Source organism: Phycodurus eques, chromosome 3 (assembly GCF_024500275.1).
Source record: "Phycodurus eques isolate BA_2022a chromosome 3, UOR_Pequ_1.1, whole genome shotgun sequence".
Lineage (NCBI taxonomy): Eukaryota > Metazoa > Chordata > Actinopteri > Syngnathiformes > Syngnathidae > Phycodurus > Phycodurus eques.
This window is the reverse complement of record NC_084527.1, coordinates 3659391-3674903: the sequence shown is the minus strand read 5'-3', so window position 1 is coordinate 3674903 and position 15513 is coordinate 3659391. Positions and strand designations below refer to the sequence as shown.

Here is a 15513-nt window from a genome sequence, read left to right as displayed (position 1 = left end):
GAAGCTGTTGCGTACCCGGAAGAAGGAGGCGGATTTGAGCTGTGACGTTTATTTTGTCAACGCCGATTTTAACGCTAGCATAACGCCGCTAGCGATTACTTGCAGCGGTTTTGCTTTCCTTTGCGAGCACCATGAGGTTTATTTTCCTGGCATGTGTTACACTTGCGTGTTCCTCCGTGGTAATTGGTGAGTGGAGTTTTTACATTTAAGCCTAGCCCTAATCAGCCTTTATTGTCGATTGAAACCTGATAGGAAACGGGCCAGGACAGTAAAGTGGCTTTGAAATGGCCAATGTCTTTTGATAGTTTTCGGGGAATCAATATTGATCAAATCACGGCCATGGCTTTGCTTTCAAACACGATAATAACGAGCTAAATAATAAACGTTAATAATGATCACACAGAAGTAACAAAAGACGACATTACTTATTAAGTTTATTGTGAATTCTTCTCAGAACCTAGAAACTCAAAAGTATTTACATTGAGCTGTTTTTCAGGCTACAGGATGTGTCTCCAATGTCTTGTTTATGTTGACAGTCAAGTGGTTCCCCAATCTTCATCAAGCCACGGCACATATTTTATATTTGAAAAAAGTCTTATGGCACACCACCGAACAAAATGTTTTATACTGAAATGATGTGTGGAAGTGGAAGAGAATTTCTAGGCCTTACACGATCAGGATTTTTGGGGCCGATCAGCGAGTTTAAAAAATCGATAACCGATCCGATCACATGATGGAGGAATGTGTCTATTTAAATGCCCTGTTCATTTACTGCATATACTCGTGTACTTAATTGGTCAAATGTATCTTTGTTCCTCTATTTATGCCAGTGAGGCATGGTCACAGAATTAATGGTCTTCTACTCGATGGCAGGAAGTAAATGCAGTAATTAATGTATCCACTTTTTGTGACATTTTTGTTTGTCGGTGTTCCGTGAGATTTTTCAAGTGTAAAATATGTTTCTTGGCTCCATAAAGGTTGGAAATCACTGCTCTAGTCAGATCGTGTATTCTAATCAGTCAGGTCAAACCAACCAACATTACAACATGACAGAAATAATGGGTGCTAACTTACTGTAATTAAATTACTTAATTTTTAATTAAATTACTTCACCCACACCGAATGATCGGACAGAACAGCAGCATGTTTACGTCCAACAGTTCGTGCTAGCAGTAGCTTGCTAGGCTACATAACGTTTTTTTGCCTGCTTGCGAGCCGTATCGTATTAAAAGTACGTGAACATACCTCAAGCAAGCCTTAAACGAACGTCCTCTCCTGATCGCTGGTGTCCACCAACACACGTTTTTCCCCTTTTGTTTTTGCGATCCATTATTGTTGTCGTCGCCATGGTAACGAGTGTATCCGTTTGCGTTGACACAATGAAGCCCAGTGATCGTAAAATACGGGATGCGGTGGTATCAGAATATAAGATTTTATTGCGTGAAAGAGCAAATTTGTCTTGTTGTCTGATCCGGGCATTCCGTGTTGTCTGTCTCAGACGTCTTGTCCGTTCCACACAGCTGACGTTTTTTTTTTTTTTTTTTTTTTTATATAAAACTAACTGTATTGACCGTCAGATATTTACAGGACTACGCCAAAAGCCACGTGACAAGGCTAAAAATAAATTAGCTTTTGTATTCAAATAGACTGTGCACGATGGCAACGCGGAGTAAAGGCGTATTTTGCGGAGTCGATCAATGATGTCATTGATGGGATCGGGGAATTATGACAAGCCGATCAGCATAAAATGCTAATTGTCGGCCGATACCAATAAGGGCGATAAAATCAGTGTAAAGTCTTAAGAATTGAATTTTCCTGCCTGTTGTCACTATACGTCGCTGGCATTGATCGTCGGATGGACACAGATACATTGTTTGTATAAACAAATAAGAATTTCCATGAGAATGCTTAAGGGTGCTACCGTCTTCTAAGATACCGACATGCGTGACATCAAAGTTGCAATTGAGCCTGTGTGTAATTCATACCTTACTAAAGATATCCCGATCCTTTATGATGTGGTAATCAATCCAAATGTTTTGATTTAAATTAGAACAATTTTCAACTTTTAGAAGAAAGAAAATACCAGGATCGCTATATATTGCTGTTCAGTCATAAACAAACCCCCCCGTCCAAAAAAAAAAAACACACAAAAAAAACAAGATATAGCTTTTGGACCATATTGTGTAGTACATACCAATTCAATATTTACTTTAATTTTCATGTAGCATGTCGGGTCACAGGTTGTGATAATGATCACTGGGTGTGATTTAATACCAGGATGCAACAGGTGATTACTGAAAGTTGTCAAACCAGAACACATTAAATGTATCATCAACCCAAGGAAGTCCTGTTAAAGAACATTTCAACTCACAACAAAGACAAAGTCATTATCAGTCAAAAGACTGAGGGGGGAAAAAAAACAACAACGTGGCGTATCAAACCTGAGCAGGAAGGAATGAACGAAACATGGAACATTTGATGAGACACACAATCGGAAAGAAAAGGGCAGATTATAACCACAAAATATAGATAACACTCAAGAGTGCAAGCTTCCACTGAGGGAGCCTCAATATATCTAGCAAACAGTTTAAATCCATTCAGACCGCTGTCACCATATGATGCTGTTTACATTTTGTAATTTAAAGACGTAATCTATAAATCAAGGGTCACCAACATGGTGCTCGCAGGAAGCAGGTCGTCCCCAAGGACCACATCACTAACCCGTTGGCCTGTTCTAAAACTAACTCACCAATGATGGGGCATTGTGATTTCCTAGTAATGTAGAAGTGGCCACCTGAAAATGTAAACACTTGCAGAGATTTATAGAAAATGTATCCGTTTCCTACGATGTTAAATCATTGTTGATAGTTATTGTGAGAAATTCTTAACATGGTCTGTGTCTTCACATTGAGGAATATAATTCATTATTCATAATAAATAGAATTAGGGTTGGAACTAACGATAATTTCTGTTGATTATTTTGTAGATTAATCGATGAATCGGATTTTAAAATATTTATTTAAAAAAATCTGTACTTCAGAAACAAGGCATTATTTCAAATTGACAGTGCAGAAAATGCAAAAGTAGTGACTAGGGGTGAGGAGAAATTTGGATTATTCAATGCATCGCAATAGTCCCCTTATAACAATATCGATTCATCAAGTCAGCGGAATCAGTTTGCTTCCTGGCCTGTGGGGGCGGGTTGTGTGTAATTCGCTTTGTATGGATGAAGGCCATACTCTACCTGAACACACACACACACACACACACAAAGCAAACAAAGCAAGCAGCAGTGGCGTGAAGACATTTTGACGGTTGGAGTCATTTTGTATGAAAGTCCAGAATAGGGTGCATGTTGGGTTTTGAAGGGGGAAATAAATAATTGTATTCATTTTTTTAGGGGCCCCAGCACTTTTAAATGTGGGTGAAGGTGAACCAGTAGCATCAAACAATCATCAAAATGTCAGAGCGGATCCCCCTGAAAATCCCCCTGAAGAAAAGAAGGACCAGAAAGATTCAGATTTAAAAATTGAGCCTATGTCTCCGATACAGAAAAAGACAGAGGAGAAGGTGAATGACGATTTAACGGCAAAAGAGCAGGAGGCTAAAGAAGGAATGGGGGGTGTGAAAGCTTCGCCAGAGGTTGCCAAAAGCAAAATAGCTCAGGGGAATCCAGCGACAAAGTCAGGTGACTCAACTAAGGATGCAAAATCAGGAGAAGAGCCGGACAAGGATGGCAAATCTGAAGGAGAACCTGCAAAAGAGGCAAAACCTGAAGTGGAGCCTGCACAGAAGGCAAAAAACGGTGGAGAGCCATTGAAGGAGGTAAAATCAGAGGATCCTGCAGAGAAAGAGAAATCTGAAAGAGAGCTTTCTAAGGAAGAGAAATCAGCAGAGCTGGCAAAAGAGGAGAAAACAGGAGAGCCTAAAAAGGAAAAATCAGAAGAAGAGCCTGCAAAAGAGGAGAAACCAAAAGGAGAACCTGCAAAAGAGGAAAAACCAGGAGGAGAGCCATCAAACGAGCAGAAACCTGAAGGAATGCCTGCAAAGGAGAAATCAGATGGCGAGGAGGTGAAACCAGGAGAGCCTGCCAAAGAGGCAAAAGTGGAAGAACTGGACAGTGAGGCCAAATTGGGCGGAGAGGAAGGGCCAAATCGAAAAACGGGAGGCAACCGTCAGTATGGGCGACCTGGTGGAAGTGACGAGGTGGAAAGCAGTCATTTCTTTGCATACCTTGTGTCGACAGCAGTGGTGGTCGCAGTGCTTTACATCGCGTACCACAACAAGCGCAAGGTACGTACGTGGCCTGTGAAAAATGGAGTTCTCATTAATGTTTTTCTTTTTGCTGATTCACAACTGCAATGATCACATCTGTATCAACTATCTGGAGCCATGTTTTTCTTGTAACACTGCACTTGAATATTTTGACAACAGTTTATTTGAATATTTATTATTCATATAGGATTAAAATTAAAATCAAATTTTAAGAGTTTATAGCTTTTCTGTGGAAGATTTTTGCATGTCATTTATCCTATTTAGAGCACAAAAATCAGTTTACATTGGTTTCCCAGCTGTGCCTAATTAGGAAAAACAACCCGAGGTTGTTCCACATTATTAACCAAGTTAGTTTTCATGCAATGTAGCAGTCCCAAAGCATTTTACGGGAAACAATAGAACACAAAGTGAACACCTGGATAAAACAGCAAACGTAACCACAAAAAATACGCGCCACACGCCCTCTAAATATCCATCCCGATGCACTACCTACCTAGCCTTCCTCGATTAGCAATGTCTTTGCGGCAGTTCCTTTTTCTTTTGCCTTGGCTCCCAATTTCATTTTTTTTTTGGTGAGGATTTAAGTTGTACCGCTTGCTTGCATTAGATCTAGCTCACATTTTCTGATTTCGAAAGGATTGTATTAGCTCTTTCATTTTGATCAAATGTTTACTACTACTATTTCTAGGATGGCCAATTTGTGTAATATTTTCTGCTAATAACATTTTAACAGTATACCTTTGAATGTCTGGTCAGAATTTAAAGGTGACTGTGATCCCATTACATGGTTCCAAGTCTGACATGGCTTTGACATCAAAGTACATACATGGAGGTATTTTGAAACTTACACAACACATAATATAGAACAAATAGAAATTTTGCCTGTGTCAACTTATGTTTTGAGTCTTGAAGTTCACAATTTTGCCTGTGCCTCAACGTAGGTTGCAGATGTAGGTCCTGTGCTGTAGAGGGGAAGATTCTTCACTTGGCGCATCTAGCAAACTTCTTTTGGATGAATCGTCTCTTAGAGGACGGGTTTTAGCTGTAGTTGGCCCTCAGATCAATGAACAGGCCAGACGTTGTTAGATTGGTTCTTCACTTTTGTTTGCTTGATTGGTACCACCGGGCAAACACCATGCAACCTATTTGCAGATACAACATACATTCTAAGATCAGGACAAAACATAGAACTGTTGTTTTATTAGCACAAAGAAAATTAGCTCGCTCCGCTTGTCAAGGGTGGTAAACTGAGCTTCAAGACTTTAGCGCTGTTTGGTCTTTCTGTGCCTAACATTCAAAGATTGGGCAGAATGATAAATATAATTCCATAGGTGAAAGTAAAGAATATTTACCTATGGGCTGTCATGAATATTGTCGACATTCAGGACTTGTTTCCCTGCTTTGTGTCCTGAAGCTCCATCCTCCCGTCTCAGAAAACAAGTTTCTCCCAAGAACCTCTTTGCTCAATAATAATAATAATAAATGATGATGATTGTACTCATCATAGGTCCCTCCAGGGGAAATTCAACTCGCACTGTGGAGTTCTGAAGGTTTGGTGGATGGCCACCATGTCCCAAAAAGGCAGACAGTGATTATTATCTTTTTGGCCTGGAATAATGGGCAGTGAGACATTAGGCCCCTTTAGGTGCCTGAGGATGGCAAAATGACGTCTGCCAAATATGTATATTCTAGCTGACCGTTTCCTGCCATGGTGTAAAAAAATGTGCGTTCCTACACTGCAAAATAAACAACTGCCGCTTTAGATGCGATGGGTAAAAAGAGAGAGCCTAACCCGCACCCTTAACCATCATCGCCTGACCGTAACCCGTCGGGAGCCTGTGGGACGTCTTTAAAAGGAAGATGTATGAGAATGGATGGTCGTACTCCTCCAAACAGGAACTGCGAGGTTACTCAAGTGAGATCGAGGCAGAGATCCCATTCCTGGACTTATAATTTCAATGGATGAGATTTATTAAGGTGATCTCACAAAGGGATTCTTGATCATAATGCAAAAAAAAAAAAAGGGCAACATGTTTTATTTTATTTTTTAACTGCAGTGTATTTTGAGTAATTGCATTATCATTGTCATGCTCTTCTCATTGTGGTGGTTTTGTTCAATGAAATCTGGATCATTCGATTGTCATTGGTGATAAAAAAAAAGGGTGTAAATTGAATAGACAATTTAGGAAAATAGCACATTCCAAATAATTTATAACTTTTAAATGTCCTTTTCTGTTGGACACAAAAGTACTAAGTTGAGAATGTATTGACTAAATGTTTTTACATTACACAGTTGTGAGTTCACACAGCAAAAACATTAAGCTGTTTTTTTGTCTCCAACCTCTCACGTTTCATCCAATGCCTGTATGTTTTCCTATTTTCAGATAATTGCCTTTGTTTTGGAAGGAAAAAAATCAAGATCTTCTCGTCGACCAAAATCCACAGAGTACCAAAAGTTGGAACAGCATGTAAGTTTATTTATGTTTGAATATTTACATTTTCCTATTTTGGTTTGAATTTGATGAAAGAATCCCCCTCCCCCCCAGTTGTAATCAGATGCTGTAGCCTTGAGACTGAAAGCGCCGTGGGACGGCATCAGAGGAAGTGAGCGTTTGAGCTGACATGCTTTTTGGCTCGTGTGGACGTTTGTTCTGTTCTGTAGATGGATGCTTATTGCATGACTATGCAGAGGACACTGTTGCCTTATTGTCAGATCGAGTCAAACGCAGTGACAGTTAAACACGCATGCTGTTTTTGCACCTGTCTTTATTCCACTTTATAATTATGAGAGGCCACGACTCAGGATATAGTTCAGTAGCAGATGAAAGCTTTGTTTCTTTTCCATGTTATTTTCTCGCTTTGTTTGTACAGCTATGATTGCACTGTGAGCCAAATAAGCCATTATGACTCCTTGTAAAAGTAAAACATTTTATTTGTTAAGGTCTGTAGCTACCTCCATCTATTAAAATGTCCATGTTTGCGCCTCTATTTATTATAGCATTTGATTCCCAAGAATGAATCCAAAAATTATCTAATAGGAGTAATTTAAAACATTTGTGAATATATATATATATATATATATATATATATTGTTCATGCTGAAGGTGAATTAGAAAGTTTGCCGTATTATCATTTATAGCGCAAAGAACCAGCAAGACTCCTGTGAACATGATAAAGCCTAACTTAAGGCAACGTTTTGTCGAATCAGATTTAGTAGATGAGTTTGTGCTATGCCTTTTTGTTCTTTTATTTGAATTTGGTAATGAGAGAGGAAGCAAGGTAGCTACTGTAGTTCCTGAAATGTTTGAATTGGTTCCGTAGTGGATGATGCTTAACCACTCTATTGTTTGCCACACATGTAAATGTTAATGTGTTTCTCCAGACTAATAATAATTGTGATATAAATGTGTTGTGCCGCATTGCTTTGTAAGTTTTAAATTAAATCCAAATTAAATATATCTAAATTATCACCCTGTTTACTCAGGACAGTAAATCAGTTTTTGACCTTTTCTACTTGCTACTTGGAGTGAAATTTAACTGATTAATTATTGACAGATGCAATCCTTCAAAGGTGGTAGCACCTTTGGAAAAAACATGAATGACGGGGAATAATAAGTTTTTTTTTTTTTTTTTAAACTTGTGTCTGCCAAATAAAGTGCTTCACTGTATTGTATTCAATTTGACATTGATGTATTGAAAGGAATACTTTCTCAATGGCAGTGGTCATAATTTATGAAGAAAAATTCTAATCTGTGTGATTACTGTTATCTGGCCAAAATATTTGGAACATCTTGCTGTCTATGATGAAATAAATGGTTTTTGAGTACTTTAAAGTGATGGAGTATGGAGTTTTCCCCCCCGTCACCCACATCATATTACCTCACAAAGGAAAGCATGATCATAAAAGTAGGTTGTGGTTATTTCTGCAATGAATTGAGAGCGCTTGTAACAGTTGGACAACCTTCTGAACAATTCAGCCTTTACAACTGATAATCGGACAAAGCAGAAACCAAACGCGAGCTGTCAAATGTTACAGAATATTAAGTCACGATAATTGCCAAGCTGTCGTTCGCAGTCGCAAAACATCGATGAAAGTAATTTGGTGATACAGAACACTTTGTCACATAGGTCTGGCTGGAACTGCGTTTTTATGGCGAGTCACCAACTTTGAACAACAAAATAACAAGCCAATTAATGCATGTTTATAGATATAAATGTAAAATAATGTACACCCACACAGGATCTGAACTTGAAGTTAATTAGTACCACACTGCACACACCACTTAAGAAGGTGGGCAGGTTAAAGGTATATAAAATATTTGTGATATCACTATTAGTCCAATGGGGAAATTTGCATCATTTCAGCAGCAATTGTGGCTATCAGAAATGTTATATAAATAGCACGCAAGAGAAGACATACAAGAAGTACATTGGACGAAATAGAAACAGACTATTGTCCACATAAACTGTCCAAATCAATCTATCAGCACTGTTTTTTAGAGTGCTGAGTTTTAATTTTGATGTTTGAGATCTGATTAATCTGCTTTAGTAGACTTGCTTTTTTTGTTACCAGGGTTCGAAACAGAATGGGTAAAATGCAAATTAATCCATAGACCCCTATTTTTGATGACGGAATGTAATAATCTCATATAGTGGTACTTTGATTCAGGCTGCAACTGTGTCCGCCATTACAAGGTTGATGTAATAAAAACATTAAAATGACAAATATCGAAGCTATAATATGATTATGACTATCGCAAGGTAATGTTCTTGACAAAATTTTGAAAATATGGAAACTCATAAATTTGGAGGCCGTGAATTTTTCTAGGTTTGCAGCAGCTCAATGCATCATGTTAAAATTCCCAATTGATAAGTGTCAATACCAAGGCAAGCATTTTTTTTTTTTTTTGAAAGTACATTTTAATGCAGTTCTTATATTTTGAAAGTGTCGCTAATGAGTCTGGAGTAAACGATGACCATCAGTCCCGACACTGAAGAGTTAGTTCCCCACACAGGAGCAGCAGCAGCAGCTTGTCACAGTGGCATCATATTTCTGGCCTCCTCTTCATACACATCAGGTATCTCGCCCATGGACGACGACACCATTCGGACAGTCGTGCTGCCGCGAAGCTGCTCCTCGTAGCGGATAAGTTGCTTCCAGAAGCCGTTATTGGGCCTCGCCATGGGCCGACAGGCCTTGAGCCTGGCGTGGGCCTCCACCAGGGTGGCGCCGTGGTGCTTGACTAGAAAAGCCATGCAGAGCGTAGCTGAGCGGCTCACGCCCGCGTTGCAGTGCACCAGCGTGCGGCCGCCATGCCGCGCTACGTGCTGGATTTGATCAGCCACCTCGTCGAAGTGGTCGCCGAGGGGAGCAGACGGTGAGTCGGACAGGGGAATGTGGATGTACTCCACACCGTGAAGAACGGGGCGGTCGCGGTCGCTCTCCGTCACGTTAATGACGCACGTGATGTTGTTGGCAATCAGCAGACAAGCGCGACTCGCCGCTCTGCCGTTACTCACATAAAGATGCTCGCTGACTCGACACAGGCCAGAGAGACTTGCAATGACCGGTGGATGCATCACAAAATCAGTCAAGCTACGTACATGTCAGTAAAACGTGCCTCAAAACAAACCGACTATTATGCTACCTGCGACGAAACAAAAGTTATGCTACATGCTACATGCTACTTCCTGTTGTAACACAGCCGAGAGGAGCCAAATTTGTAGAAATTGGCGCACTGTCGCCCCCAGCTGGATGAGATGTTAAATATTTTAAGGCATTTTTCTTTCTTTCAGTTAATGGTAAATTCCAGAGGTGGCAAAAGTACTCACACTCTCTAAGTAGAAGTGATACTTGTGTTAAAAAAAAAAAAGACTTTGATAAAAGTACACTAGCTGATTCAACTCCTTTTACTGAAGTAAAAGTACATATAGGCCACTTGTAAACGTAAGCCTATATGTACCTAACGTAGCCTAAAGTTAAAGTAAAAAAGTAGAAATACATTTGTATCGTCAGTAAGAGCCAATGTGTTTTCCTAACTTGACACACACACACACACACACACACACACACAAAACACTTATGTGGACAGAAAATATTTTTCCTCTAGTTTTTAATTTTTTTAATTTGGGTACTGCACGCACTGAGAAGATATTTTTAAAAAATCACTAGATGAACAGATTTCCTGTAAGATAACTTCTGACAGGATAATCAAGGACTTAACTGACAGCACATCCTGCATGAGAAAAACAAAACAATTTAACAAAAATGATAAATTAGCTAATGTAACAACAACAAAAAAGACACCTGTCATTTATTTGTTTTATTCAGATTAGATGGAGAATTTTTGAATACCAGAAGCTGTTTTTTTTTAGGCTGGCACAAGACCGAATCATAAAACAAATCCCTTAAGTAAGCCCATGCATTGTCAATATCTTATATCTTGTCTGAGTCTATTGCTTCATTGTCTTTAATGCTCCCTGTTTCACATTTTCACATGTCCAAAAAGTATCAACCCAATTTTGACAAAGTAAGGAGTAGAAAATACAGATATCTCTTGTCAAATCTTGTGAGTAAAAGTAAAAAGCCATCCAAAAAATAAATACTCAAGTATAAAGTATAGATACCTGAAAAATCTTCTTAAAACTCATTCACTGCCAGCCTTCCCAGTTAACATGGATATTTGACTTCTAAAGCCGTCAATGGCAGTGTGTGTTTCAAGTACAGTAATAAAGTATTTGTACTTCGTTACTTCCGACCATTGATAATAATGAAACTCACGTCTAACAACTTGATCACTTGATGTTGTTTTCGGGGTGTTCTTTGCAATGCGGGAATGTGCTTGAAGGTAAGCAGGCTATTATATTATTGCTGTGCAGGTTATAAAATATCCAAATGAACTGTGTCACAAAGTTCCGCTTATATTCCTGCACAATGATCCCAAAAATAGTAGCGTTTCATGTTTGAGGTGGTGGCTGGGGGTGTTGCTACCCGCTGGCAGTCCTCTGTTGCCCAGGAAACAGATGGCGGATGAAGGGCGAGCATACAAAAGAGCACAAACCTGTAGCAGCAGCAGCAGCAGCAGCTGGGGAGCGGCTCCACTGACTTATTCATGCGGGCGCAGCCGCTTCCAGCCAAGACTGTCCTTTGTTTGGGGACTTATCCACATTATCCAGTGCTCCAAACTGGGTTGTGCGCAGCTGCTCCCGGCACTCCCACTCGTCCTTGCCGCAGCTCCGGAGCTGAACACCGTGTAGGAGCGACCGTCTCTCTCTTTTACTGCGGTGAACAACAACACACCTCTCGTTTGTTTGGAAGCTCTAGTGAGAATCCTGTCGACGTTGTGGGACACGTGTGAACTGCAGATGACTGGTAAGAAAAAGATCCATGCTATTTAGTGATATTTGTAAGAAATGTTGTATTAGTGGGGCACAGTCGGTTCATCTTTTCTTAAATTAACATTCATCAATGGTCACTGTGAATGTGGAGAACCCACTAGATTCTACTGTCGGGCATGTAGGGGGTAATAGCGATTGTTCTCCATCTACAACGATTTTTTATTTTTTATTTCTTCATATCAGCATTGTGCTAATGTAGGCTCCTGCATTTGTAGCATAAATTGACGGATTGTTGCTTTATCGCCAAATTAAATGACCTAAATTCAACACGAGCTTTGGCTGTGGTTCCTGAAAAAAAGTTGCTGGGTGAAATTAAGGGGAAACTCCCCAGTTGAATTGTATTTCATTTGCTGTTCTATGCTTGTGATTTTTAGGAAGTAAGGAGCAGCCATTTACTGGATTCATCTTCAAGGACTGGTGACATGACATCAATTCAGGCTACTGGAAAGATCTGAGTGGGAAACAACAGCTGGACAGGTTATGTGCTCAAGACTGGATTATCGAAATAAATTTGATGTCTTGTAATATTAGCCTATTTAAATAAATGTGATCCCAATAAGCATTTGCTGTGTTACCTGACACACTGGATGTAGTTTCATTCATGTAAATTATATGTAGTTGCTGCAGGATTAAAAGCATAAAGGCTTGAGAGGACTGCAGTTTTTTTTTTTTTTTTTCCTTTCAGCATTCGTCCAGCTTTGTGTCGTGTGTCGCTGCAGTTACGCCGATCGACGCCAGTTTGGGTCTCACTTTTGGCACATTGTGCTCGTGTGCTGATGACATCGCTTGAATGGCTCTCCCGCTGCTGCCTCAATGACGGTAACGATTTTGATTTCCCCTCTCACTAGATGACTCTGTATTGTATGTATTTATTTGTGAGAGTGGCATATGTGCATATCAAGTGCCTACAGACTGGAACAGGATAGATGTGTTGCCATATGTTGAGAGAGCTGTCACGTCAAATTCCAAACTATACAACCTCGGCTATATACTGTATACAACTTCAATTGGTTCAAGGGGCTTTGGACTAAGTGTCATGCATTTTCTTCCCCCTGCAGGGGGATACTGGAACTACCAAGTACCTGCTAGCCTGTACCTTCAAAGGATGGCTCAACTTCTTATGCTTTTGTGTGTCAGTGAACTATGAACTATAATAAGCGCTCCGATTTCGACCTTTCTACCTGTTAGAAAGTGAAATAGATCCAATTTGAAGTGGGAAGGGGGTGTCATATGAACACTGTTCTCCACTTTCTCTTTCAATCAAGCATTTCAATGCTAAACTAGCTTCACAAGCCGCGTTTTGGCTCCTGAAAAAGCCACTGTGGCTGCAAAACACTTATTTTCTGCTGTGTGCACTGACCTACCTCCTGTTGCCTTGGTTACCGCTCCAAATAGTTGCTCTCTTTTCCCTGTAATAACACATCTAAATGCACCAGAAGTCATTAATAATTGAATACCTCACATTTCATAGCTGTTATAGTTAAGTTAAAAAAATAAAATAAAAAATCCTACACACATTATTTCCCAGCTAAAAATGTGCCACTAATCTAGAATGTTCTATGATGAGCATAGTCAGCTTTGTATGGCCTACATTATTTAGATCATGTAATATGTGGATTTTACTGACGTGTGAGTCTGTGTGAGCACACGTCGGTATGCATGTGAAATATTTGTGTCCTTGTGTGTCCCTGTGCATGTGTATTCTAAAACCTCCTGCTGCTGAATGCACCAGACCCTGGACAAAGTATTAACGACTCACCATTTGGCATTTTGCCCCATGTGCTATATAAAACGATGCCAATGAGACCAAGCTAACTCATATGGAGAATCCTTGTGAATGCTGCTAAAAGACTAACTTGTGTCTGATTCATAAACAAAATCCAGCATAAAAATCAAATGGATTTTCCCCCAGGTCTGGATTCTACTAACACGATCTCCCTAACAACACTCATTTCTGCTAACCATGTGATGATTACTAACCTCTCCGCTCAGTGCTTTATGTAGGCTGGCCTCTCAGTCAGTGACTAACCTTCTGCTTTCTGGCCGCATACACACACACACACACACACACACACACACACACACACACACACCCACACATGAAGCCTCTCTCTCAATCCTGCAACCCCTCTTTTGTGAACTATTCAGGCTGATCATTATAGAAGGACATCAAAGCTAAAAACACTAGCTGAGTGCACCAAGAAGGGTTTCAAGATTTGGGGAGGAACTGGCATGAGCCACAAGCGGGAAAGTGGCCCATCAAGCTGGCTTGACCACAAAGTTCACAAAGATCTCGTGACTGCTGAGTATATTCGAAGAAGCTGCAACGTAGACTTGAGGCACATCTTTTTAGCCTCAGGTCCGAGAAACAAATTCGTGCGACTTTGTGTGCACAGTGTGGTCAAGCTTTGTCGGTGAGTGCCTTGATTGTTGTTACCAGGGGCAACATGACTAACTCCCTCCGATACTAACAGTGGCACGGCTGCCAAGTACTAACATCTCTGCTCTGCACAACTCTTTGACTCTTTTCATGATTTCAAAACTAAGTATTCTTTGCCGATCGCCGGACTTTTAAAGCATGGCCTGTGTTAACAAGAATTCATTTTCAAAATCATACTGAGGTGTAATGAATCGTTGGTGTAATCGAGACGATTTTTTTTCCACAAGCTACTAACATTCTTGGAAATATGACAAATACTAACCAAAAAGCTTCTAATAACTAACAGACTAACATACTAATGAACTAACAAACAAGCTAACTAACAACGAAACTGACTAACTTTGAGGTCGGTTACTGAATCGGTCATCGCGCAGTAGAATAGTTGCATCACATATTAAGTGCGCTAACAAAGTTGAATGAACTTGTGTTGAAATGTGTGTGTGTGGGCGGGCACATATGGAGGACAGTTACAGGATTTGGCATCCGAAAGAATATTTTGAGCGTACCAATTAAGAGTGAGAAAAGGATCCACAATGTTGTCACGACTACATGACTCATGTTTGTTTTGTTTTAGCTGAGAATCAAACAAGGGGTTGGCCCTATTCTGTAGCATAGAGATCCTATCCAGTCATTATTCTTGAACGACTCTTACTATGAATACAAAAGTCATGTTCTCGTCATGATTTCTGAGTGAATGTTCGTAGATTCCAAGCATAGTAGTATTGTACATGTCGATAGTATGGTATTGCCCTCCAAATATGATGCCACATATAAAACGACACACCCTTTCTGCTTTAAACATTCGGGAGCGACTACTGTTAAGCCGTTAACGTTTACCTGTCCATGGTAATAGCACCAAGCGATCATGTGTTCTGACATTGTCTATTATGTGTTTGACTAAATTTACGACAACGCAAACCTTTTTAGAGTGCTCTTGCATTACGTAATAAACAGATTTACAATATTTTGTGGCATTGTGTTATGGCTATAGCTTACCTTTATGAAAATCATGGAAATCCTGTTGGTCACAGACGAACAAACCAACATTTGTAAAACCATAAACTGCGTGGCGGCTGTGCAATAAAGAGCAAAAGTAGACACTAGTACGGCACTCAGTGGAGTGCAGACCTCGGCCAAGGTCTGCATATCAGAATCAGAATCAGAATCATCTTTATTTGCCAAGTATGTCCAAAACACACAAGGAATTTGTCTCCGGTAGGTGGAGCCGCTCTAGTACAACAGACAGTCAATTTACAGAACACTTTGGAGACATAAAGATAATTGTGCAAAAAGATGCAGAGTCCACTAGCACTTAGAGCAGTTCGAATGACTAATATTGCAATAGTCCGGTGCAATGACCATTGTGCAAAGGGCGCCGAGACTTCAAGGAGTGTATGCGG

General features: G+C 40.0%; 2 protein-coding genes across 2 annotated transcripts; one reads left to right on the top strand and one right to left on the bottom strand.

Annotated features, from left to right (window-relative positions):
• The first annotated feature begins 20 nt into the window (after nt 1–20).
• Nucleotides 21–8104, top strand: tgoln2 (trans-golgi network protein 2). Its single transcript, XM_061671471.1, has 4 exons — nt 21–186; nt 3401–4293; nt 6660–6743; nt 6822–8104. The coding sequence occupies exons 1-4, from the start codon at nt 132–134 to the stop codon at nt 6825–6827; spliced, it is 1038 nt and encodes a 345-aa protein (XP_061527455.1). The 5' UTR covers nt 21–131; the 3' UTR covers nt 6828–8104.
• zgc:153044 (uncharacterized protein LOC751678 homolog) lies at nt 7840–9966 on the bottom strand. Its single transcript, XM_061671472.1, has one exon. It carries the CDS (start codon nt 9853–9855, stop codon nt 9310–9312), a length of 546 nt encoding a protein of 181 aa, XP_061527456.1. The 5' UTR covers nt 9856–9966; the 3' UTR covers nt 7840–9309.
• Between the last annotated feature and the right edge of the window lie 5547 nt (nt 9967–15513).